The following is a 26,640-nucleotide window of genomic DNA, read 5'->3' on the forward strand; positions in this document are numbered from 1 at the left end:
GGTGCAAAGACTGGGATGCCAATACACAGAAACACAGTCTAGGTGTGTACACACACACACACACACACACACACACACACACACACACACATTCTAGGAATCCCAGCAGTTGTAATAATAGCAGACTCACAACATACTAAAGAATCAGAGTCAAAAGACAGTGTTAAGGCCAACTATGGCCAAACTACTCTTGGAAATATTTTAAATCACCAGTCATGTGCCTGACTTTATGTACAAAATGCCACAGATGAATTTATTGGTTTCTTCAATTATTTATTACTTAATGTTTCTCAACGGCCCTCTTAGGCCTTCCATTAATTCCTCAATTTCTTTCAAGAGAATGTCTATGAAACCCTCCCCACACAGCTGCCCAGGGACTATTACAATGTATTTCTCTTTTTTGCCAGTTGTGTAAACAAACTATAAAACTGTAAAGTCACTGCACCATCACACAATGACGATTTCATTATGTGTCATAAATGGGGAGCTGAATTTCGTGAACTACTGTGTAAAAAAAAACAACAAAAAAAAACCTGGAAAGCTGAATTCCCTTAGATTAAATGTGTCCATGATGTGATTCCACTGAAGGATTATTAACAAGTAGAAGTTCTAGAAAGGCAGATTAGGATCTATTATATTAAAAAATTAGCATTCAATCTGTCCTGATAGAGAACTGGTGGTCTTCCAAAATCCATCACTTAGTGTAAAGCGTAAGTTACATGGAGATACTGTGCAGCTGGGTTATTGTCTCACTAAGGAAGCTATACTCAGAGGAAGGCCAGACCAGAGAATTTTGAAGTTCATGGATCATTTTCAAGATTTACAACAGAAAACTCTAAGTGATAAAATAAATCAAAGACATTCATACAACAAATATTTCAAGCACTTCTTGGCTGTCTACAGGCATGTACTACCCAAGGCACTAGATATGAAATGAAACAGTCCTTGTCCTAAATAATGAATAGTTCACCCTCTAACAGGGAAGAGAAATAAGCAAACTAATAATTACAAGTGCTGATGGTTTTTCACTAAAGGCAAAATAATATTCATAGATTGTTGAATCAAGATATTCACCTTGTTCACACAGCCTAACATTTCTAACAAACAAACGATGCAATGAAAGCTTTCCTCCTAGGGCTCCTGGGTGACTCAGTCATTTGAACATCCAACTCTTGATTTCAGTTCAGGTCATGATCTCAGAGTTCGTGAGATTGAGCCCTACATCGGGCTTTGTGCTGACAGCACAGATCTTGGATCCTGCTTGGGATTCTCTCTCTCTCCCTCTCTCTGCCCCTCTCTTGCTCATGCATGCTGTGTTTATTCTCTCCCTATCCTTAAGAAAGAAAAAGAAAAAGAGAAAGAAAGAGAAAGGAAAGAAAGGAAAGAAAGAAAAAACAAAAGAAGAGAAAAGAAAAAAGAAAAGAAAAGTTTTCTTCCCTGTTCAACTGTTCTATGAATGGAATTTCCTTTTCTCTCAAAAAGCAAAATTTTTATCAGAAGCGTTTCAGGATTTTCCTCTAAAAAGTCAGGAAATTCCTGTGAGGTAGTAAACAACTTTGCATTCTACTGTCATTCCTAACAAAACTACTCTGAAACAGGGCAGAGAAGTCAAGGCCCTGGCCCTGAGAGAATCCACTGACTACTGGCAGCAGCGAATCCCTGCAGAGCTATGGGCAAAAGTCTGTTCCACACGTACGCCGGGTAAAGCTTGAACAAAATCACAAGTCCGTCATCTCTGCAGAGAAGATGAACCTTTTTCTCTGTGTTCAAAGAATCCTTGGAATAAAAATCTTTCTATATGAAGCTTCAAGGCTATTCATATAGCTTGGGATTCAAAAGAGTTTAGAAGTGGAAATACAACTTTGTGTACAACTCTGAATGCAATTTTGAATCCTATTCCACTGGGTTATGAGGGCCACTGCTCAAAAGCTAGGAGGAGCTAAAAATCATGGACATCAGTAATATTATAAAGTGTGTGCTCAAGGGATGAGATATAGTCTGTCAGTCACTGTATGATATGCTTAAAACAGCAGGAAAAAACGTTATTCCAAACAAGATCTGCTTCAATTTTTTCAGTTGAATTGCTTTCAATTTCAAGAATCCCCGGAAGTCCAGCCACAGAGTTAGAACCCTTTCATATAAAGTGACAAGTGTCAGGAAAGAAACGCGTGGATTACAGGGTGATGACAAGAATACAAATATATACCATTTCAAAAGATAGATTCCACAGAGAATACTTTAAGGGTCTTTAAAGTTTCAAAACAAGAATAGGTTACAACTTTTTGAGAGGCTGAGAAAAAACACTTCAAGAAGAGGTAAAGACAAAGTGAAAAGTGGACACCACTCAAGAGGGTAGTATCTGGCATGGATAATTAAGAGCACATGTAAATGTCAAAGAGACACGCATGTTATGGATGAGAGCGCCTTGGAGGTGAGGCTGGAAAATGGGGCTATTCTGTGGAAGGCCACACCGTGGGAAGATCAGTACATAATATGGTTGGCACAAAGAAACCACGTGAGAGGTCAACCTCCCTAATCTGTGTAAGGAATTCTAACTTAACCACTTTTTTAAAACATGAGCTAGCGGGGCACCTGGGTGGCTTCGTTGGTTAAGTGTCTGACTCTTGGTTTCAGCTCAGGTCATGACCTCATGGTTCATGAGTTCCAGTCCCGCATCGGGCTCTGCGCTGACAGTGTGGAGCCTGCTTGGGATTTCTCTCTCCCTCTCTCTCTGCCCCTCCCTGGCAAGTTCTCTCTTTCTCAAAAATAAATAAATAAATATTAAAAAATATCTTTTAAAACATGAGCTGGCACATAGTAGTAAAAACAGCCAATTTCACAAACATACTCTCTCTATATACTATTATCTAAATCATCAATAATGTTAGCTTGAAGACAATTCTATGGAACTTGACTTTGTACATTCTCATCTCACACACTGACATTAAAATGACATAAGTTAATCTTTGAGAACAGTTCTTTAAAATCACTTATAAACCTAATTATAATCCTCTCAACACTGTAATACACCCAATTCAGCCCTTTAACTTTTTCTATCTACCTTTACTCCTGGGCTGATTTCAAGCAGCATCAGGATTTAAATACTGTCTCTATGTTAAGAGCTCCCCAGTTTCCACCTCCAGCTCAGGCTTCCCTAAATTCCCAACATTCCCCTCCCTACCTGACATCTCCTCCAGCCCCAAATCTAAAAGATACCCAAACGCCACATATCTACAAAAGAACTTGAACCCTCCGCCCCCAAATACACTCCTCCTGTTTCTACACTCCCAAGAATGGCTGCTGTATTCTTCCAGCTGCTTAGCCTAAAAACTTTGAAGTGACTTTGCCTCCCCTCCGTATCTCCTACATCCCCCAACCCATCCAAACCATCAAAAAAGTCCTGTCTGCTCTCCTTTCATAAAACACACAGGAAATATTTATGCATATAAAAACCTAACCACTTCTAACCATCTCCTTAGCTTCTGCCCTTATGATCCTTCAATGCACCCTTAGCAAGGAAGCCAGGACAGTCTCGTCAAAATATATCTTCTACAGAAAACCCTCCAACGCCATCTCACCCAGAATAAAAACCCACTCCCTGACCCTGACTTTCAAGCCTCACATGGTCTAGCCTCCCACAGCCTCTCTAACCTGGATATTCCACCCGCCTCCCTTCCATTCATTCATTCCACTCTGGCGACACTGGGCCCCATGCTGTTCCTCCCACACATAAGACATGTTCCCATCTTTGGAACCTTACATCCTCCACTCCTCATGCCCAAAGTGCTCTTCACTCAGATACACAGATCTGCTGTTCCACGGCAAGCCTCTGCATCAAGGTCACTTTTTCAATAATAACTAGCCTGTGCACCCAAAGCCACCAGCACTGGGCACTCAAGATCCCCTCTAGCCTGCCATAGGATGTATCAGTCTGTAACATGCTACACTATTTATTACTTTTGTTGTTTACTGTTCCTCCCTACCCAAATGAAACTCCATGCAGGCAGCCGCTTCTATCTGTTTTGCTCACTAATAGATGGAGGAAGGAAGCCTGGAACAAAATAATTTGTTTTATGTGAAACACACCAAATTTAAGTCTCTCACTCTTTAAGAGAAGAATTTAAGGACAGTGTGATTTCTATGAAGTCAAACAGTCAGTAAATGGCACAGTCCAAAATAAAACCGGGTCTCTCTCTTTTCCCCTGGGACGCACTGGTGGCGCATAAGACAATACATATGAAAATCCATTTTTAAAAGAAGTAAACAAACAAGCAATCGCACGTATAAACACAGTAACACAGATATAGAAACACGCTGCATTAAAATATCAGCACTGCCCAGTAGTAGTAGTATACAAACAAATTTCCATTAACTCACCTCCACCCCAGGGTTTTTGGATGACGTCTGTGTTACAGTTTCTTTGAATTTATTTGCCTTTGCAAGTTGAGCTTTAAGTTGTTCCGCTAATTCCTTCAGAGGGAAAGACAAGAACAATGAGTGTCATATATAGCTTAATTCCTCCGTGAAGAATACTTCAAATGTATATGCAGGAGGGAAAAGAGCAGAGTGAACACTCCTGCAGCAGTAAACCTCAATTCAGGGGACTGCTTTTTAATGAATTCATCTCAGTTACATATGTCTCAAATGCCCGGAGCATTCGTTTATGATTTGAGAGTAAACAATTACAAGGGCATATATTCTAGGGGAGAGACAGGGATATGGGGAAAACAACCTCAAGAATGACATTTTTATAATTCCTCGGATATTATCACCATCCAGTACTCAAAATTTCAATTACTGTAACAAGAAAGCCATAATAAGATTTAACATATTACCTTCTTTAATGTTAAGTAATTTTAATAAGAACTCTGAACGTATCTCATTTTTACTCTAGGAAGTTTATAGAAATGTATAGAAAACAAGTGACATGTAAAGAAATAAACAAAGAGGAGCATATGAACAGGCAAAGAACAGTGTTCTCCACTGCAGTGGCTCCGTGACCAAAGGAACAATTCTTTCAACATAAATTAACCTCCTAACTTGGTGACCTCTCTTTCACTAGTGTGAACTAATTCCTTTGTGCTTTCAAAACTCAAACTTTATTTTCCTGCTATTATTTCCTGGCGGGTTGTCTCTCTTACCAAACTTCAGGGCTGAGCTGCAGTTCAGTGTTACCAAGGACCAGATTCAATGAGAAAGTGCGGCATGTGCAAGATACGCCTTTTAACAGACACACAAACTAATAAAAATAGAAGCATCTTGTTTGGCAACTTTTATGCTACCAAACAGGGTCATACTGGCAGTACAACAAAACGGAAGCCTACTTAGGGATCACTTATATTTGGATTTGAGATCAGTACATACATATGACCAGGAGGAAATCTATTCTGTCACACCATGCAAAGCTGTCTGGATTTGCTATTCTGTCATGTATGATGTCACATGTATTAGTATATCAGAAATGTGATACTAAAATACAGCAATAATAAATAGAGATAGGTGTAGCTCGCACCAAATCATCCATATTTTCTATTCAGTTCTCAGGTCAATCAGTCTTACAGCATAACATTATTATGGAAATTAAATGAGCTAATCTATACAATGCATCAAACACTTACCAGGCACAAACGTACTACATTAAAATATGCCTACATGAAACAACTATCTTTTTTTGGGAGCTCATTTGTTAGGTACCTAAGTAAAGGAATTTAAGAAAGCAATACATGCTCTCAATAATATGTGACAAAACAAGGGAAAGAAGACAATGACATCTTTATTTCCCTCAAATATGCTATGCTAGAATTGCAAAGTAGAAATTTTAAAAAACATGTCATACCCTGGGATCTCAGACTTCAGAGATCTGACAGAAAAAGTAGACAATTTATTTAGAAGTGGGCAGTACAGGATTTAGGAATGTTCAAGAATTTTGTTAAAGAATCAATAAGCAGCAGTTGGCTACAGCCAACATTGTGAAGAAACTTCCAAAATTACTGGTAAGAAGTTAAACAATTAACTCCTATTCTCCCAGAAATACCACAGAAGACATACCATATTTCCCATCATCTCTGCCTTGATAATCTTGGCTCCCAGTTTGTTCTTCTCATCAACACTCAAAATGTGGATGGAATCATCTTCAAGACCGCCTCTGTTTGAACAGGACAGATTAAGAGCATATGAAACAGAGGGACACTGCAACTAACAACATCAAGACTCAAATGTGATTTTAATTGACCTCAACAAAATATTCAGCATCAAGAGATCATGATTCTAAAACCTTAAAATATAAACAAAACAAAAAACAAAGGTTCAATATTCCACCAAAAATCACCAGTTTAAGGCTCTTTGTCACAATACCATAATCAGGCAGTTATAATAACTGACCAAAGTCCCAGTAAGAATGAGATAAATACTATGTGAACTATTCTTTACTATCTAATATTCCCATACTCATTCTAAAAAGGAAACAAACGAGAAAATTAAAACACTACAATCAGGCCATAGTTCTACACAGCTGGGTGTGATAAATTACTGATAGTCTAAGAAACTAAACAGGAAATGGCATGCTTAACTGCAGTCAAAGAATAAAAACAATGAGCATGTGTTCTTTTTGCAACATAAATGCGAAATTACTGAATAAGACAACAAATACTAGTTTATGACTAAGGTCATGGGCCAAACCTAGACTCACTGAAGACCAGAGAAATTTCCAGCCAAGGTTAGATTCCTGGCACATAAAAAGTTGTCCCAGCTTACTTCGCTTAGAAAGATCACTGCGGTACGGGGAAGGGATGCAGGCCGACCCTGAAGGACTGACTCCTCAGTGAAGGAGACACAGCTAAGATTCCAAAACTTAAAGACAGCCAGACAGAAGAAAGCTGCACAGTGAGAGAAGCGCACAAAACTAAAGAGTTCCCCTTGAGCATTTAGCAAGAAACTGCCCATGGCCGGAGAAAGTCCCATCCCAAAGAGAAGAGGAGCGGCATCCAGCATTTCTGGGAAAAGTGCCTGATCTCGCTAGCCAGACGAGGAAAGCTTCAACTCAGAAAGCACTGGGGACAGCATTAAAGGTCTCGCGTCATTACTGGGAAATAATAAGCTCTAGGCTAAATGTTGATCTACGCTCAATGAACCAATGTTAAAAGCAAAAGTCTACAGGAGCAAAGAGTTTCCAATCAACTTAACCATGTTCCCCCAGGGCAAACATCAAGAATTAGTTACAGGAATGCAAAAATATCCCATGCTCAACACAGTAAAATTCATAGCATCTAGTAACCAAAGATAGCAGACGTGCCAAGATGTAGAAAAATAAGACCTACAATTAGGAGAAATAGCTATCAATCAAAATAAACCCAGAACTGACTCAGATGTAAGAAAAAGCAGATAAGAACATTAAAAGTTATTATTGTAACTGCATTCCATATGTTTGAAAAGTTACAAACAAGTAAGACATAAAATAGATCAGAACTGAATTTCTACAGTTGAACACTGGTGTCTCAGATTAAAAAAAAAAAACAAAAAAAAAACACTAGATAGGATTCACAGGAGATGAAACTGCCAAGGAAAAAGTAGTGAACTTAAAATATTAGAAACTAGGGGGGCCTAGGTGGCTCAGTCAGTTGGGCAACTCTTGATCTCGACTCAGGTCACGATCTCACAGTTGCTGAGTTCGGGACCCATGTCCCTGCGCTGTCAGCGCAGAGCCTGCTTGGGATTCTCTGTCTCTATCAAAAATAAACAAACAGGGGTGCCTGGGTGGCTCAGTCAGTTAAGTGTCCAATTTCGGCTCAGGTCATGATCTCACAGCTCGTGAGTTCGAGCCCCACATCGGGCTCTGTGCTGACAGCTCAGAGCCTGGAGCCTGCTTCGGATTCTGTGTCTCCCTCTCGCTCTGCCCCTAACCCACTTGCATTCTGTATCTGTTTCTCTCAAAAATAAATAAACATTAAAAAATTTTTTTAATATAATAAATAAATAAACATTAAAAACTATGCAAAATGAAACATACAGAAAAAAAAGAATTTTAAAAAATAAAAAGAGCATCAGAGAACTATGGGATAACCTTAAACCTGACTACTTAGGCCATTGGAGTTCCCAAAAGAAATGGGAGACAGAAGAAACAAAGGCCAAATTTTCCAAACACCTGAAAAGCTGCTTAGAGAACTAAAAATTTCAGGGAATCCCAAGCAGAAAAAAAAAAAAAACAAAAAAAAACCACTACATTAAAAAAAAACCCTATTCCCAGGGACATCATAATCAAATTGCCCAAAACTTGTGATAAAGAGAACAATGTTAAAGCAGCCACAGGGGGGATAAAAGACACACTTAGGCACACAGAAAAAAGTGACAGCAGATTTCTCATCAAAAACAATCCAAGTAAGAAAAGAGCAGCAACATTTCCAAAGTACTTTAAATTATCAACCAAAAATTCTATACCAAGTGAAGGTATCTTTCAAAAACAAATTGAAATGAAAACTCTTTCAGACAGAGAGTTGAAAGAATGTTAAAGAAAAGCCTTCAGGCAGAAGGAAAATTATACCAGACTGTAGTATGGATTAACTCAAAGAATGATGCCCTACAAGGGTAAATGAAGAATACTTTCTCTTATTACATAAGTCTCTGTAAAATAATTATTTAAACAAAAATAATAACAATATATGAGAGGTTTATGACAAAGATAAGTAAAATGTATGACAATAACAGAAAAGACTGGAGGGGATAAATGTAAATAAACTATTGTAAAGTTCTTATGCCATACAGGAATGGCATAATGAAGTTGGAGAAGTTAAAAATGTATACTATCAAATCTAAAAACAAACAAAAAACCCCACAAAATACCAAAAAAATTATAACAAGAGAAATGAAACAAAATCATAAAAATATGTAATCTAAAATAAAACACATAAAGGGGCATCTGGGTGGCTCAGTCAGTTAAGCTGCTGACTTCAGCTCATGTCATGATCTTGCAGTTTGTGAGTTCAAGCCCCCCGCTGGGCTCTGTGCTGACAGCTCAGAGCCTGGAGCCTGCTAAGGATTCTGTTTCCCTCTCTTTCTGCCCCTCCCCCATTCAGGCTCTGTCTCTGTCTCTGTCTCTCTCTCTCAAAAATAAACATTAAAAAATTTTTTTTAATTAAAATAAGTCACATAAAGAGGAAAAAGGGAACAAAGAACACATAGGACAAGTAGAAAACAAAGAGCAAAATTAGACTTAAACCTTTATATCACATATATAAATGGTCTAAACATGTGAGTTAAAAGGCAAAATTGTCAGATAAAAGAGCAAAACTCAATGACAGAAAACATACCATAAAGACAAACACGTCAAATATAAAAGGGGGGAGCGGGAGATATATCATGTTTTACACTAGTCAAAAGAAAGGTAAAGTGACTTCTTTACTATCAAACAAATTAGATTACAGAGCAATAAATATTACCAGGGACAAAGAAAGCTGTTTCACTTCATATGAAAAAGAGGTCAATCCATCAAGAGTACAAAAGAATCCCTAATGTAAGAGAGCTTCAAAATACACAAAGCAAAAACTGACAGAATTGCAAAGAGAAAGAGACTAATTTTACAATTACAGTTGCAGATTTTAAGACCCCACTCCCAGTACTTAATATATTCTTCAAGAATATGGAAGACTTGAATAACACTATCACTACCACGACCTAATGGAAATTCAGAGAATACCCTACCACGTAAGAGAATACACATTCTTTCTTGTGCATGCCAACATTTACCAAGATAGGCCATATTCTGAGCCATAAAGCAAGTCGCAATAAATTTAAAGGGATTTAAGTCATACAAACTGTGTTCTCTAACCCCAATGAAATTAAATTAGAAATCGTTAACAAAAATCTCTGAGAAATCCTCAACTATGTGGAAACTAAATAGCATATCTGGGAGTAACCCATGGTCAATAACAAAATCAAAGAGAAATTAAAAAGTACTGCAAACCGAATAAAAATATAACAGGGCGTCTGGGTGGCTCAGTTGGTTAAACACCCGACTTCACCTCAGGTCATGATCTAATGGTTTATGAGCTAGAGCCCCATATTGGACTCTGTGCTGACAACTCGGAGCCTGGAGCCTGAAGCCTGCTTTGGATTCTGTGTCTCCCTCCCTCTCTCTCTCTGCCCCTTCCCCCACTCACGCTCTGTCTCTCAAAAATAAACATGTGTATATGTATATACATATACATATACACACACACATACATACATATACATAACAAATCAGAATTTATAGAATGCTAGTAAAGCATTACTTAGGGTGAAGTTATAGCTCTAAATGCTTATATTAGAAAAGAAAGATCTCAAATCAATGATCTCAAATCTATGTAAAATGATACAATCAATGGGTAAACCATTTGGTAGTTTCTTAAAATTTAAAGATATAATTACCACATGATCTAGCCATTCCTCTCCTAGGTATTTACCCAAGAGAAAAGGAAGCATACATCCACACAAAGTTCTGTACATGAATATTCCAAGAAGCATTATGTACAATAGCTAAAAACTGGAAACATTCTATATGTTCACCAACAGGTGAATGGAAAAATTGTTTTATCTACCAATGGAAAACTACCCACCCATCAATAAAAAGGAATGAATTACTGCAACAACATGGATAAAGCTCAAAATAATTATGCACAGTGAAAGCCAGACAAAAAAAGAGTATATAACATATGATCCCACTTACATAAAACTCCAGAAAATGCAAACTAGTCTATAATTAAAGAAAGCATATGAGTGAAATCTAGGGGGTTTGTAAGGGTGTGGGGAGAGGTGGGAGAGAATTATAAAAGGGTACCAGAAAACCCTGGGGGATGATGGTTTTGTGAGAACATACATACTTCTAAACTTACCAGATTGTACATTTCTATGTGCAGTTTATTACATGTCAATTATACTTCAATAGTTGTTTTTCAAAACCCTCAAAGAGGAGTGATTTTAAAAACTTTCAAGCTAAAAACCCTGTCAGAATCTCACATATCAAGGATGTATCTATGATATTTCTAGTTTTCCTGAATTAGCACATTTCATCAGACTCTACTGAAATCAACTTGCATTTTCAACATACATTCTGAGTGGGGTAACAGCAAAATATATAAACAGATCTTCAAATCAAAACTTGACCTAACAAGCAATTACTTCTAAATAGCAAATTCCCTTTTGGAAAAAAAAAAAAAAAAAAAGCAAATCTTTCAGGAGACAGCATGTGAATTTTTTTAAAAAAAGACATTAATATCTGCAGAAATTCTGGAAGAACCATTTCTTCTCACAGAAAGAAAAAACACCATGGCGCTCAGACTAAGAAACCTAAAATATTTTAGCACCATTAGAAATATTAGGTAATGCACCATTAGAAAGGAAAATGTTTTTGTTCCTCTCAAATTCCTTCAGTCTACATTTTAAAAACCAATTAGGAAGAGCAGTAGGGACACTGCATTCACGTGAGCAGAACATCACTACCATTTACGTGCTGCTAGACGTGGAGAGATTGCTTGTCAGTTAGTTGGACTGTTTTGTATGGAAAATATTTTTCAGTAACTTTTTCCAAATTCAATTCTGAGGTACACATCATTTTTATTATAAATGTAATTTACTTTAATTTCAAGGGTCAATATGTCAACAGATTCATGCCTACAAATAGGGATAAAAATAAAGGTATAAACACCTAAGAACAGATTCAAATTCTAAGAGTTCTAAATGCAACCTTTTCATGAAGCACTAGAAGCTGTTTCTTTAAAATGTCAATGCAGGGGCACCTGGGTGGCTCAGTCGGTTAAGCATCTGACTGTGGCTCAGGTCATGATCTCAGTTTGTGGGTTCAAGCCCCGCGTCAGGCTCTGTGCTGAGAGCTCAGATTCTGTGTCTCCCTCTCTCTCTGCCCCTCCCCCACTCACACTCTGTCTGTCTGTCTCTGTCTCCCTCCCTCCCTCAAAAATAAACATTAAAAAAAATTTTTTTAATAAATAAATAAATAGAGAATGCTAATCCTACTGTTGCATCATCATTGTAGAAATGAGAAATCCCGGGGGGGTTCCGGAAGATGGCGGCGTAGGAGGACGCGGGGCTCACAGCGCGTCCTGCCGACCACTTAGATTCCACCTACACCTGCCTAAAGAACCCAGAAAACCGCCAGAGGATTAGCAGAAGGGAGTCTCCGGAGTCAAGCGCAGACCAGAGGCCCACGGAAGAGGGTAGGAAGGGCGGCGAGGAGGTGCGCGCTCCACGGACTGGCGGGAGGGAGCCGGGGCGGAGGGGCGGCTCGCCGGCCAAGCAGAGCCCCCGAGTCTGGCTGGCAAAAGCGGAGGGGCCGGACAGACTGTGTTCCGACAGCAAGCGCGACTTAGCGTCTGGGAGGTCATAAGTTAACAGCTCTGCTCGGAAAGCGGGAAGGCTGGAGGACAAAGGGAGGGAGAGCTGCTGAGCCCCCGGACGGCAGAGCTCAGCTTGGCAGGGAACAAAGGCGCCAGCGCCATCTCCCCCGCCCATCCCCCAGCCAAAATCCCAAAGGGAACCAGTTCCTGCCAGGGAACTTGCTCGCTCCGCGCAAACACCCAACTCTGTGCTTCTGCGGAGCCAAACCTCCGGCAGCGGATCTGACTCCCTCCCGCTGCCACAGGGCTCCTCCTGAAGTGGATCACCTAAGGAGAAGTGAGCTAAGCCTGCCCCTCCAGCCCCCGTGCACCTTGCCCACCCACCCCAGCTAATACGCCAGATCCCCAGCAACACAAGCCTGGCAGGGTGCAAGTAGCCCAGACGGGACACACCACCCCACAGTGAATCCGGCCCCTAGGAGAGGGGAAGAGAAGGCACACACCAGTCTGACTGTGGCCCCAGCAGTGGGCTGGGGGCAGACATCGGGTCGGACTGCGGCCCCGCCCACTAACTCCAGTTATACACCACAGCACAGGGGAAGTGCACTGCAGGTCCTCACCACGCCAGGGACTCTCCAAAATGACCAAACGGAAGAATTCCCCTCAGAAGAATCTCCAGGAAATAACAACAGCTAATGAACTGATCAAAAAGGATTTAAATAATATAACAGAAAGTGAATTTAGAAAAATAGTCATAAAATTAATCGCTGGGCTTGAAAACAGTATCAGGACAGCAGAGAATCTCTTGCCACAAAGATCGAGGGACTAAGGAACAGTCACGAGGAGTTGAAAAACGCTTTAAACGAATTGCAAAACAAAATGGAATCCACGATGGCTCGGCTTGAAGAGGCAGAGGAGAGAATAGGTGAACTAGAAGATAAAGTTATGGAGAAAGAGGAAGCTGAAAGAAAGAGAGATAAAAAAATCCAGGAGTATGAGGGGAAAATTAGAGAACTAAGTGATACACTAAAAAAAAATAATATACGCATAATTGGTATCCCAGAGGAGGAAGAGAGAGGGAAAGGTGCTGAAGGGGTACTTGAACAAATTATAGCTGAGAACTTCCCTGAACTGGGGAAGGAAAAAGGCATCGAAATCCAAGAGGCACAGAGAACTCCCTTCAGACGTAACTTGAATCGATCTTCTGCACGACATATCATAGTGAAACTGGCAAAATACAAGGATAAAGAGAAAATTCTGAAAGCAGCAAGGGATAAACGTGCCCTCACATATAAAGGGAGACCTATAAGACTCGTGACTGATCTCTCCTTTGAAACTTGGCAGGCCAGAAAGGCTTGGCACGATATCTACAGTGTGCTAAACAGAAAAAATATGCAGCCGAGAATCCTTTATCCAGCAAGTCTGTCATTTAGAATAGAAGGAGAGATAAAGGTCTTCCCAAACAAACAAAAGCTGAAGGAATTTGTCACCACGAAACCAGCCCTACAAGAGATCCTAAGGGGGATCCTGTGAGACAAAGTACCAGAGACATCACTACAAGCATAAAACATACAGACATCACAATGACTCTAAACCCATATCTTTCTATAATAACACTGAATGTAAATGGATTAAATACGCCAACTAAAAGACATAGGGTATCAGAATGGATAAAAAAACAAGACCCATCTATTTGCTGTCTACAAGAGACTCATTTTAGATCTGAGGACACCTTTAGATTGAGAGTGAGGGGATGGAGAACTATCTATCATGCTCCTGGAAGCCAAAAGAAAGCTGGAGTAGCCATACTTATATCAGACAAACTAGACTTTAAATTAAAGGCTGTAACAAGAGATGAAGAAGGGCATTATATAATAATCACAGGGTCTATCCACCAGGAAGAGCTAACTATTATAAATGTCTATGCGCCAAATACCCGAGCCCCCAGATATATAAAACAATTACTCATAAACATAAGCAACCTTATTGATAAGAATGTGGTCATTGCAGGGGACTTTAACACCCCACTTACAGAAATGGATAGATCATCTAGACACACAGTCAATAAAGAAACAAGGGCCCTGAATGATACATTGGATCAGATGGACTTGACAGATATATTTAGAACTCTGCATCCCAAAGCAACAGAATATACTTTCTTCTCGAGTGCACATGGAACATTCTCCAAGATAGATCATATACTGGGTCACAAAACAGCCCTTCATAAGTTTACAAGAATTGAAATTATACCATGCATACTTTCAGACCACAATGCTATGAAGCTTGAAATCAACCACAGGAAAAAGTCTGGAAAACCTCCAAAAGCATGGAGGTTAAAGAACACCCTACTAACGAATGAGTGGGTCAACCAGGCAATTAGAGAAGAAATTAAAATATATATGGAAACAAACGGAAATGAAAATACAACAATCCAAACGCTTTGGGACGCAGCGAAGGCAGTCCTGAGAGGAAAATACATTGCAATCCAGGCCTATCTCAAAAAACAAGAAAAATCCCAAATACAAAATCTAACAGCACACCTAAAGGAAATAGAAGCAGAACAGCAAAGGCAGCCTAAACCCAGCAGAAGAAGAGAAATAATAAAGATCAGAGCAGAAATAAACAATATAGAATCTAAAAAAACTGTAGAGCAGATCAACGAAACCAAGAGTTGGTTTTTTGAAAAAATAAACAAAATTGACAAACCTGTAGCCAGGCTTCTCAAAAAGAAAAGGGAGATGACCCAAATAGATAAAATCATGAATGAAAATGGAATGATTACAACCAATCCCTCAGAGATACAAACAATTATCAGGGAATACTATGAAAAATTATATGCCAGCAAATTGGACAACCTGGAAGAAATGGACAAATTTCTAAACACCCACACTCTTCCAAAACTCAATCAGGAGGAAATAGAAAGCTTGAACAGACCCATAACCAGCGAAGAAATTGAATCGGTTATCAAAAATCTCCCAACAAATAAGAGTCCAGGACCAGATGGCTTCCCAGGGGAGTTCTACCAGACATTTAAAGCAGAGATAATACCTATCCTTCTCAAGCTATTCCAAGAAATAGAAAGGGAAGGAAAACTTCCAGACTCATTCTATGAAGCCAGTATTACTTTGATTCCTAAACCAGACAGAGACCCAGTAAAAAAAGAGAACTACAGGCCAATATCCCTGATGAATATGGATGCAAAAATTCTTAATAAGATACTAGCAAATCGAATTCAACAGCATATAAAAAGAATTATTCACCATGATCAAGTGGGATTCATTCCTGGGATGCAGGGCTGGTTCAACATTCGCAAATCAATCAACGTGATACATCACATTAACAAAAAAAAAGAGAAGAACCATATGATCCTGTCAATCGATGCAGAAAAGGCCTTTGACAAAATCCAGCACCCTTTCTTAATAAAAACCCTTGAGAAAGTCGGGATAGAAGGAACATACTTAAAGATCATAAAGGCCACTTATGAAAAGCCCACAGCTAACATCATCCTCAACGGGGAAAAACTGAGAGCTTTTTCCCTGAGATCAGGAACACGACAGGGATGCCCACTGTCACCGCTGTTGTTTAATATAGTGCTGGAAGTTCTAGCATCAGCAATCAGACAACAAAAGGAAATCAAAGGCATCAAAATTGGCAAAGATGAAGTCAAGCTTTCGCTTTTTGCAGATGACATGATATTATACATGGAAAATCCGATAGACTCCACCAAAAGTCTGCTAGAACTGATACATGAATTCAGCAAAGTTGCAGGATACAAAATCAATGTGCAGAAATCAGTTGCATTCTTATACACTAACAATGAAGCAACAGAAAGACAAATGAAGAAACTGATCCCATTCACAATTGCACCAAGAAGCATAAAATACCTAGGAATAAATCTAACCAAAGATGTAAAAGATCTGTATGCTGAAAACTATAGAAAGCTTATGCAGGTAATTGAAGAAGATATAAAGAAATGGAAAGACATTCCCTGCTCATGGATTGGAAGAATAAATATTGTCAAAATGTCAATACTACCCAAAGCTATCTACACATTCAATGCAATCCCAATCAAAATTGCACCAGCATTCTTCTCGAAACTAGAACAAGCAATCCTAAAATTCATATGGAACCACAAAAGGCCCCGAATAGCCAAAGTAATTTTGAAGAAGAAGACCAAAGCAGGAGGCATCACAATCCCAGACTTTAGCCTCTACTACAAAGCTGTCATCATCAAGACAGCATGGTATTGGCATAAAAACAGACACATAGACCAATGGAATAGAATAGAAACCCCAGAACTAGACCCACAAACGTATGGCCAACTCATCTTTGACAAAGCAGGAAAGAACATCCAATGGAAAAAAGACAGTCTCTTTAACAAATGGTGCTGGGAGAACTGGACAGCAACATGCAGAAGGTTGAAACTAGACCACTTTCTGACACCATTCACAAAAATAAACTCAAAATGGATAAAGGACCTGAATGTGAGACAGGAAACCATCAAAACCTTAGAGGAGAAAGCAGGAAAAGACCTCTCTGACCTCAGCCGTAGCAATCTCTTACTCGGCACATCCCCAAAGGCAAGGGAATTAAAACCAAAAGTGAATTACTGGGACCTTATGAAGATAAAAAGCTTCTGCACAGCAAAGGAAACAACCAACAAAACTAAAAGGCAACCAACGGAATGGGAAAAGATATTTGCAAATGACACATCGGACAAAGGGCTAGTATCCAAAATCTATAAAGAGCTCATCAAACTCCACACCCGAAAAACAAATAACCCAGTGAAGAAATGGGCAGAAAACATGAATAGACACTTCTCTAAAGAAGACATCCGGATGGCCAACAGGCACATGAAAAGATGTTCAACGTCGCTCCTTATCAGGGAAATACAAATCAAAACCACACTCAGATACCACCTCACACCAGTCAGAGTGGCCAAAATGAAGAAATCAGGAGACTATAGATGCTGGAGAGGATGTGGAGAAACAGGAACCCTCTTGCACTGTTGGTGGGAATGCAAATTGGTGCAGCCGCTCTGGAAAGCAGTGTGGAGGTTCCTCAGAAAATTAAAAATAGACCTACCCTATGACCCAGCAATAGCACTGCTAGGAATTTATCCAAGGGATACAGGAGTACTGATGCATAGGGGCACCTGTACCCCAATGTTTATAGCAGCACTCTCAACAATAGCCAAATTATGGAAAGAGCCTAAATGTCCATCAACTGATGAATGGATAAAGAAATTGTGGTTTATATACACAATGGAATACTACGTGGCAATGAGAAAAAATGAAATATGGCCTTTTGTAGCAACATGGATGGAACTGGAGAGTGTGATGCTAAGTGAAATAAGCCATACAGAGAAAGACAGATACCATATGGTTTCACTCTTATGTGGATCCTGAGAAACATAACAGAAACCCATGGGGGAGGGAAAGGAAAAAAAAAAAAAAAAGAGGTTAGAGTGGGAGAGAGCCAAAGCATAAGAGACTGTTAAAAACTGAGAACAAACTGAGGGTTGATGGGGGGTGGGAGGGAGGGCAGGGTGGGTGATGGGTATTGAGGAGGGCACCTTTTGGGATGAGCACTGGGTGTTGTATGGAAACCAATTTGACAGTAAATTTCATATATTAAAAAATAAAAAAATAAAAAAATAAAAAAAATAAAAAAAAATAAAATCTTCAAATTGGATGACCATAAACGTATTGGTTGCTTAATGCTAGATTCCTTCTCGGGTACTACCTTCCTATATGGTGTAGATAGGAAATTAGAGCTCTTCATATGCTGTTCCCAGTGGAATAATAAAACTATATGAAATTTAAAAAAAAAAAAAAAAAAAAAAAAAAAGAAATGAGAAATCCCTGTTAGTATTACAAGAAAAGGAGTTCTGGAGTCAGACTGACATGGGTTCAAATCCAGACTCTGTCCTTTTACAAACTCTATGAGACTGGGCAAGTATCTTAACCTCTCTCAGGCTATAAAACCAAAAAGATGATCAATACCTACCCTCACATTATCAGAATCAAATGTGACAATGTATAAAACTATAATAAATTCAGTAATAAAATAAAATTCTAAACACAACACATAGCCTGATGCTCAATAATGGTAACTTTTGCCACTGAGAGCCAATTACAGAGTCAAAGAGGAATGTTCCAACCAGTCTTCCATTCACCATGCTCAAAATCCAACAGTGAAATCTTTTCAAGAAAGGAAAGAGGGGTGCCTGGCTGGCTCAGTTGGAGAGGAATGCAATTCTTGATTTCAGGGTCATCGGTTCGAGCCCCGCATCGGGTATAGAGATGACTTAAACAAATAAACTTAAGGAAAATTGTTTAAAAGAATGTCCAGAAATGGTACACAGTAAGTAAGCAAATCCTTCCAAGGGGCCACAGAAATAGATGCCTCATCACTGAGCCACAGAAGCCAACTCAAGCTCCCCCTTTCCTCTGCATTCACTCCTTTGGTTCATGACTTCTTGTCTCTCAACTAGAGCTTCCTCGCCAATATTTTATCCTCAAATCTGTTCCATTTCCCAGACTGGCCTACACAGTATGTTGGAATCTTTCTAAAATACAAATCTGGGGGCACCTGGGTGGGTCAGTCGGTTAAGCATCCAACTTCGGCTCAGGTCATGATCTTAACAGTTCATGGGTTCGAACCCCGCGTCAGGCTCTGTGCTGACAGCTCAGAGCCTGGAGCCTGCTTCGGATTCTGTGTCTCCCCCTCCCTCTGCCCCTTCCCTGTTCACGCTCTGTCTCTCAAAAATAAATAAATGTGAAAACATTTTTAATAAATAAATAAAATACAAATCTGATCTATTTCAAATCCTGGAGATACTTGTTACCAATCACTAGAGAATACTGTCCAACTCGGGAGCATGACTTCTGGAGCTGTTTACAAGGCACGTGAGGCATATTCGCTATAACTGCCTATCCATTTTCCTCCCATTCAACTACATTCCACAAGTTATTGAGAGGTGAATTTGTGCTATGCGCTCTACCAGGATTCAGAGACACAAAGACCATAAAAAGAAATATGCCCTCTCCTCAGGGAGTTACTGTATCTGACACTCCAAAATTCTACTCTCAAATGCTCAACTAGACCACGCTGACTTGTCTCCAAGTTATCTCCATGTCGATTACCCCTTCCCACTTACCTAATGAGTTCATCCCTCAAGACCCTATCTTTCCTGGATTCTGTTCCCCCAGTGATATCTCAGAGGAGTTAATCATCCCTTGTTGTACACAGGAATTGTAATCATAAGGATCTATATTTAGACCTGCAACTAACTGTAAGTATCGCGGCATCTATGTACATATTTCTTCACATGCCTATATAACTGGCTCTTTGATACCGTGAGCTCCTTGAAAGCAGAAACTGTGTCATAACTGTTTTTATAGCACTAGACCTAAGAAGGAGGTGCTGAATTCAGTAAATGTAAGATGCACAGCAGAAAGAATCTGTCAAAGCCATCTAACTGAAGTTCCAAGGGACATGTCTGGTACAAAAATCACCTCCCCTCATCACTGCATTCCTGGTCATACCAGAACAGATACTTTTTCTTTTTTTTTCAAATCTGAATAAAAGAGAGTTTGTTTCTCAAACTTTCAACTTCCAAAGATCACTTAAAGAAAATATGACATGCACACGGACCAGTAATTTTAACTGTTCATCAACATTTTGGTCAAAATAAAAAGCTAATTATCACCTCATGCCAGTCAGAGTGGCTAAAATGAACAAATCAGGAGACTATAGATGCTGGCGAGGATGTGGAGAAACGGGAACCCTCTTGCATTGTTGGTGGGAATGCAAACTGGTGCAGCCGCTCTGGGAAACAGTGTGGAGATTCCTCAAAAAATAGGTCTACCCTACAACCCAGCAATAGCACTGCTAGGAATTTATCCAAGGGATACAGGGGTGCTGACGCATAAGGGCACTTGTACCCCAATGTTTATAGCAGTACTATCAACAATAGCCAAATTATGGAAAGAGCCTAAATGTCCATCAACTGATGAATGGATAAAGAAATCGTGGTTTATATACACAATGGAACACTACGTGGCAATGAGAAAGAATGAAATATGGCCCTTTGTAGCAACGTGGATGGAACTGCAGGGTATTATGCTAAGGGAAGTAAGTCAGGCAGAGAAAGATACCATATGTTCTCACTCATATGTGGATCCTGAGAAACTTTACAGAAGACCACAGGGGAGGGGAAGGAAAAAAAAAAGTTAGAGACGGAGGGAGGCAAACCATAAGAGACTCTTAAAAACAGAATAAACTGAGGGTTGATGGGAGGTGGGAGGGAGGGGAGGGTGGGTGATGGGCACTGAGGAGGGCACCTGTTGGGATGAGCACTGGGTGTTGTATGGAAACCAATTTGACAACAAATTTCATATTAAAAAAAAAAAAGCTAATAGCAGTTAAGTCATAACAATGAGAGGACATTTCAACTTTGTGAGCTGTGTGTGAATTAAATTGTTCTGTCACTTTTTCTCTTCTGAAGCCACCAAACTCACTGTGGTGCATACAAAGACTAAAAAGGAACACCAATATTGTGGGGATCCTGTGTTGAAAAACACTGACCTGAGTTGTCAAGAATTTCTGTAATTTTCTCCTGTCACTCACAAATTACAGCCACACTCTCCTCTTCTTCAACACCCCCGTCCAAGACCAATCCTTCCTCTTGTCTGAGTATATCAGATCCTACATTTATCCACAGTACCCTTGGGATTTTGCCCATAAATTATGCCATCTATCATCACTCTTCTAAAATTGATACTTCTCCCTTAATATATAAACATATTCAAGTGTCTGCAACTTAAAAGAAAAAAAAGGGAAAGAGAAAGGAGGCACTTTACTTAACCCATGTTTCCCATGTACACTTTCCATCTCTACCACCTCATGACCCACAATCATAACTTAGTCTATGAAATCTGACTGATAAATCCTCTTTCACAATGATTTTTTTTATTTTTTTAATCTTTATTTATCTTTGAGAGAGACAGACAGACAGAACGCAAGCAGGGGAGGGGCAGAGGGAGAGAGAGACACAGAATCCGAAGCAGTCTCCAGGCTCCAGGCTCTGAGCTGTCAGCGCAGAGCCCAATGCAGGTTTCAAACTCACGAGCCATGAGATCATGACCTGAGCTAAAGTCTGACGCTTAACCAACTGAGCTACCCAGGCACCCCTACAATGACAGTATTTTTTATTAAACTGCCAAAACCTCTATTATTTCTATCCAAAGGCATATCTTTGTCATTTTACTTGACTCTTCCCACCACTTCTTAGTATGCAAAGTTGAAGATTCAATCAAGAGAGGACAGTGAAGGGGCACCTGGGTGGCTCAGGTGGTTAAGCATCTGACTCTTGATTTCAGCTCAGGTCACAGTCGTGAGATTAAGCCCTGTGTGGGGCTCTATGCTGAGCATGAAGCCTGCCTGGGATTCTCTTTCTCTCCCTCTCATTCTCCCTGTCACTCTCCCTCTCTCAAAATAAACATTAAAAAAGAGAGAGAGGACAATGAAGGTATGCTAAACTCCAACCAAAGCTCCCAAGTTTCAAGAAGATAACTGAAATCCCAAGAAAGCTTTAAAAGCAATAACCTTCACTGTCCTAAAATTCATACTCGTACATCTTTTTTTTTTTTGGGGGGGGGGGGTATTTTCTAACAGAAATTGTTTATTAGGAGACAAAAAGTAGATAAGGATAAATTAGATGATATAACAAAAATTCTGAGCCTCTCTGATACTAATATTTTCAATATTAACATACACTTCACTTCATAGAATAATAGGTATCAAATAAAGACTAAAATGAGTTGCTGGGCACACAGTGAATACAGGACACATGATTTCATCTGGTTAACGCCACAGCAAAGACACCCCTTGGCAGCAAATGCAAGGAACAGACTCTCCCTTACTTTCTCTTAACATTGACAATAATGAGCAAATGCCCTGAAAGAAACCTCGCCATGACATCTGCAATCATCCTGTACGAAGGAAAAAGTACAAGCATTTCTCATTTTCCAGGATTACTGCTACATTTCAGAAGTCTTCTTCATAATTTCTAAAAAACAAATCCCCTTTTCCCATTAAAATGTATTCTCTGTGCAGCACACACACACCCAACTCTGCCTAAAAACTTTTGAGGAAGAAGTAATTAAAAAGCCTCCACCCCAATGACATTTCAGAAACCCTGAGCACACTGCAATTATTCTTTGCCTGCTGGCAGTGTTCATAGATCTCCTGCCCTTAATTACTCTCAACGCTTGTTCGCCAATTTTCTCCCTGTCCAAGGATCTCATGACTATACTCAAAACCTTCAGAACCTGTCATCCTTCTCTTGTCCTTCTGAGCTCCCACAGCAAACTCTGCCAAGAATTATACCCAAAGGCTAAGACAGTATATAAAATGGGTTAGTTCCTGATACTAACTTTATAAAATCTAAATTAAGGACAGCACACTAGTTTTTGTTCATATGGCATAATATTCTAGGTTTCAGAATCCAGAAAATACACAGCTGATATATTTTCCAACAAAACAAAATTATCCACAAACGCATTTTATTTCTAGGAATAATAAGCTTAAAGTTCTTGAGCATATGGACACCTTCCTTCTAGAGGATGCTTTTCGCCTACTTGAGAAAAATGCAAGGCCTGAAGAGGACAAAGGAAAAGAATGAGAAATGTGATCACAGCAAGAATGAATGAAAAGTAAGGATGAAAAAGGAAAATGAAACAAGAAAAAAAAGGAAATCTACAAGTGATGTAAACACTATATATTACGTGAAAACTATAAAGAGTCTTTACAGAGAACTCAAAGAGTAGCCAAAACAGATGACTAGCTAACAAAAATAAAACAAACACTAACATTTATAACGATACGCCAAACTTCACTCAGATTTAAAGAAATGCAAATCAAGCAAAGATTCTGTTTCTCAATGATGCAAATGACAAAAGTTCAAGGCTAAAAAGTTCAATAATACTGATGGTAAGGAAGAGAAAAGTCATCCTAATATTTGGCTGGTAAGAGAGTAAACTGGCTAATATAACAAGATTTAGAAATATAATCCAACTGCTTGGAATTTATTTTACAGCTATATTTAACCAATGTGCAAAGATACACATCGCTATTACTGCTGCACTTTTGTAAGGGCGACAAACTAGAAATCACCTAAAATCCACCAAGAGGCGACCCAGGAGAACTACTAGCTTATACCTCAGTTTTAATAGAATATTAAAGAGCCTTTAAAAAGTACATACATACAGGATGATGGGAAAACATCTTTAAGATATACTGATTGGGGAAAAAAAAGACATCAAAGTTCAGAATGGTATATACATTGTGAAGCTATGTAACTTAGATAGGTAATTAAGTTTTTTATATAATATTATCTCTACCAAAACGGTCACAAACCCAGAAAATGGCTAAGTGTTACATACAATTGCCAGATAAAAAACATGACACCCAGTCAAATTTGAATTTCAGGTAAACAAAAATTTTGCGGGGTCAGTCTGTCCACATACTGCAAGGCACTTACTATTTTTTATTTGCTCAACCTGGCAACTCTCTCAACACACCACTGTGTGAGCTACACCCTCAACGCCTCAGTTTCTGCATGTGGAAAATACAGCACAGACGATTATTTCTTCTACTTGTACTATTATTTCTATGATTTTTCCCCCTACTTCTAAAACTTATTCATTCTAGGGGCGGTTGGGTGGCTTAGTCAGCTGAACGTCCGACTTCGGCTCAGGTCATGATCTCGCAGTTCATGGGTTCAAGCCCCGCATCGGGATCTGTGCTGATGGCTCAGAGCCTGTAGCCTGCTTCAGATTCTGTGTCTCCCTCTCTCCCTGCCCCTTCCCCAATCATGCTCTGTCTCTCTCTGTCTCTCAAAAATGAATAAACGTTAAAAAAAATAAAATAAAACTTATTCATTCTAAAGCTCCCTAGAATTCTAGCATTTTATAAAGAATTCAGCATATACCCAGGATAATGTTCAAACTAACAGATTCCCACAATGCTTCAGTGGACCTCTTCAGTCCCTGGAAACAGACATTCCTCAACATGCTTCCTGGTCTCTGACTTTACACAACCCACACGGGCTCAGGAATCTTTTCTTTCACATATATGTAGATGATTTCTAGATTGTTCTTTCCTTCTCCAGTCAATCATGGAATTCATGGAAAGCTTCAAACCATCTGCAACACCAAAATGACAGAGCTAACAAAAATACTGCCTTCATGGGGTGCCTGGGTGGCTCAGTTGGTTAAGCATCCGACTCTTCATTTTGGATCAGGTCATGTTCTCACAGTTCGTGAGTTTGAGCACCTCGTCAGGCTCTGTGCTGACAGCCTGCTTGGGATTCTCTCTCCCTCTCTCTGCCCCACCCCCAACCCCTGCCGCTCGTGTGTGCTCACTTGCTCTCTCAGAAAAAATAAACATTTAAAATATACACATGTACACGTGTGTGTGTGTGTGCACGTGTATTGCCTTCAGACCAAAAAAATACAGCTTTTAGTGAGTACCTATATTACAGTATATCTATCGGAAATGTACAATTTAAATATGACCTACAAATATAAAGCAATTAGAGAACCAGATGAAATACTGAGTGTAAGGCTATTTCCCACGTAGCTGAAGTCACAGAAGTCAAGACCTACAGACTGCCCAATGTTAAGCCAACCCTGAGGATAAAAGTAAGAGTCTCCTCTCATTTTATGAAGCCAGTATTACTTTGATTCCTAAACCAGACAGAGACCCAGTAAAAAAAGAGAACTACAGGCCAATATCCCTGATGAATATGGATGCAAAAATTCTCAATAAGATACTAGCAAATCGAATTCAACAGCATATGAAAAGAATTGTTCACCATGATCAAGTGGGATTCATTCCTGGCCTGCAGGGCTGGTTCAACATTCGCAAATCAATCAATGTGATACATCACATTAATAAAAGAAAAGATAAGAACCATAAGATCCTGTCAATCGATGTAGAAAAGGCCTTTGACAAAATTCAGCAACATTTCTTAATAAAAAACCTCGAGAAAGTCAGGATAGAAGGAACATACTTACACATCATAAAAGCCATTTATGAAAAGCCCACAGCTAACATTATCCTCAATGGGGAAAAACTGAGAGCTTTCTCCCTGAGATCAGGAACACGACAGGGATATCCACTCTCACTGCTGTTGTTTAACATAGTGTTGGAAGTTCTAGCATCAGCAATCAGACAACAAAAGGAAATCAAAGGCATCAAAATTGGCAAAGATGAAGTTAAGCTTTCACTTTTTGCAGATGACATGATATTATACCTGGAAAATCTGATAGACTCCACCAGAACTCTGCTAGAACTGATACATGAATTCAGCAAAGTTGCAGGATACAAAATCAATGTATAGAAATCAGTTGCATTCTTATACGCTAATAATGAAGCAACAGAAAGACAAATAAAGAAACTGATCCCATTCACAATTGCACCAAGAAGCATAAAATACCTAGCAATAAATCTAACCAAAGACATAAAAGATCTGTATGCTGAAAACTATAGAAAGCTTATGAAAGAAATTGAAGAAGATATAAAGACATGGAAAAACATTCCGTGCTCATGGATTGGAAGAATAAATATTGTCAAAATGTCAATACTACCCAAAGCTATCTACACATTCAATGCAATCCCAATCAAAATTGCACCAGCATTCTTCTCAAAACTAGAACAAGCAATCCTAAAATTCATATAGAACCGCAAAAGGCCCCGAATAGCCAAAGTAATTTTGAAGAAGACAACCAAAGCAGGAGGCATCACGATCCCAGACTTTAGCCTCTACTACAAAGCTGTCATCATCAAGACAGCATGGTATTGGCACAAAAACAGACACATAGACCAATGGAATAGAATAGAAACCCCAGAACTAGACCCACAAACGTATGGCCAACTAATCTCTGACAAAGCAGGAAAGAACATCCAATGGAAAAAAGACAGTCTCTTTAACAAATGGTGCTGGGAGAACTGGACAGCAACATGCAGAAGGTTGAAACTAGACCACTTTCTCACACCATTCACAAAATAAACTCAAAATGGATAAAGGACCTGAATGTGAGACAGGAAACCATCAAAACCCTAGAGGAGAAAGCAGGAAAAGACCTCTCTGACCTCAGCCGTAGCAATCTCTTACTCGACACATCCCCAAAGGCAAGGGAATTAAAAGCAAAAATGAATTACTGGGACCTTATGAAGATAAAAAGCTTCTGCACAGCAAAGGAAACAACCAACAAAACTAAAAGGCAACCAACAGAATGGGAAAAGA

At 39.4% G+C, this 26,640-nt stretch overlaps 1 protein-coding gene across 2 annotated transcripts in view; it reads right to left on the bottom strand.

Moving 5' to 3' along the window:
* The window catches only part of CWF19L2 (CWF19 like cell cycle control factor 2), a 155,429-nt gene that overhangs the window by 75,525 nt on the left and 53,264 nt on the right, over positions 1–26,640 (bottom strand). For both annotated transcript variants that reach the window (XM_042904088.1, XM_042904089.1), the window contains exons 9-10: positions 6,049–6,145; positions 4,378–4,470 (exon numbers count right to left, since the gene is read on the bottom strand). In XM_042904088.1, the coding sequence (XP_042760022.1) occupies positions 4,378–4,470; positions 6,049–6,145 (190 nt within the window). The remainder of the gene's footprint in view (positions 1–4,377; positions 4,471–6,048; positions 6,146–26,640) is intronic.

Source organism: Panthera leo, chromosome D1, assembly GCF_018350215.1.
Source record: "Panthera leo isolate Ple1 chromosome D1, P.leo_Ple1_pat1.1, whole genome shotgun sequence".
In the NCBI taxonomy this organism is placed as follows: domain Eukaryota; kingdom Metazoa; phylum Chordata; class Mammalia; order Carnivora; family Felidae; genus Panthera; species Panthera leo.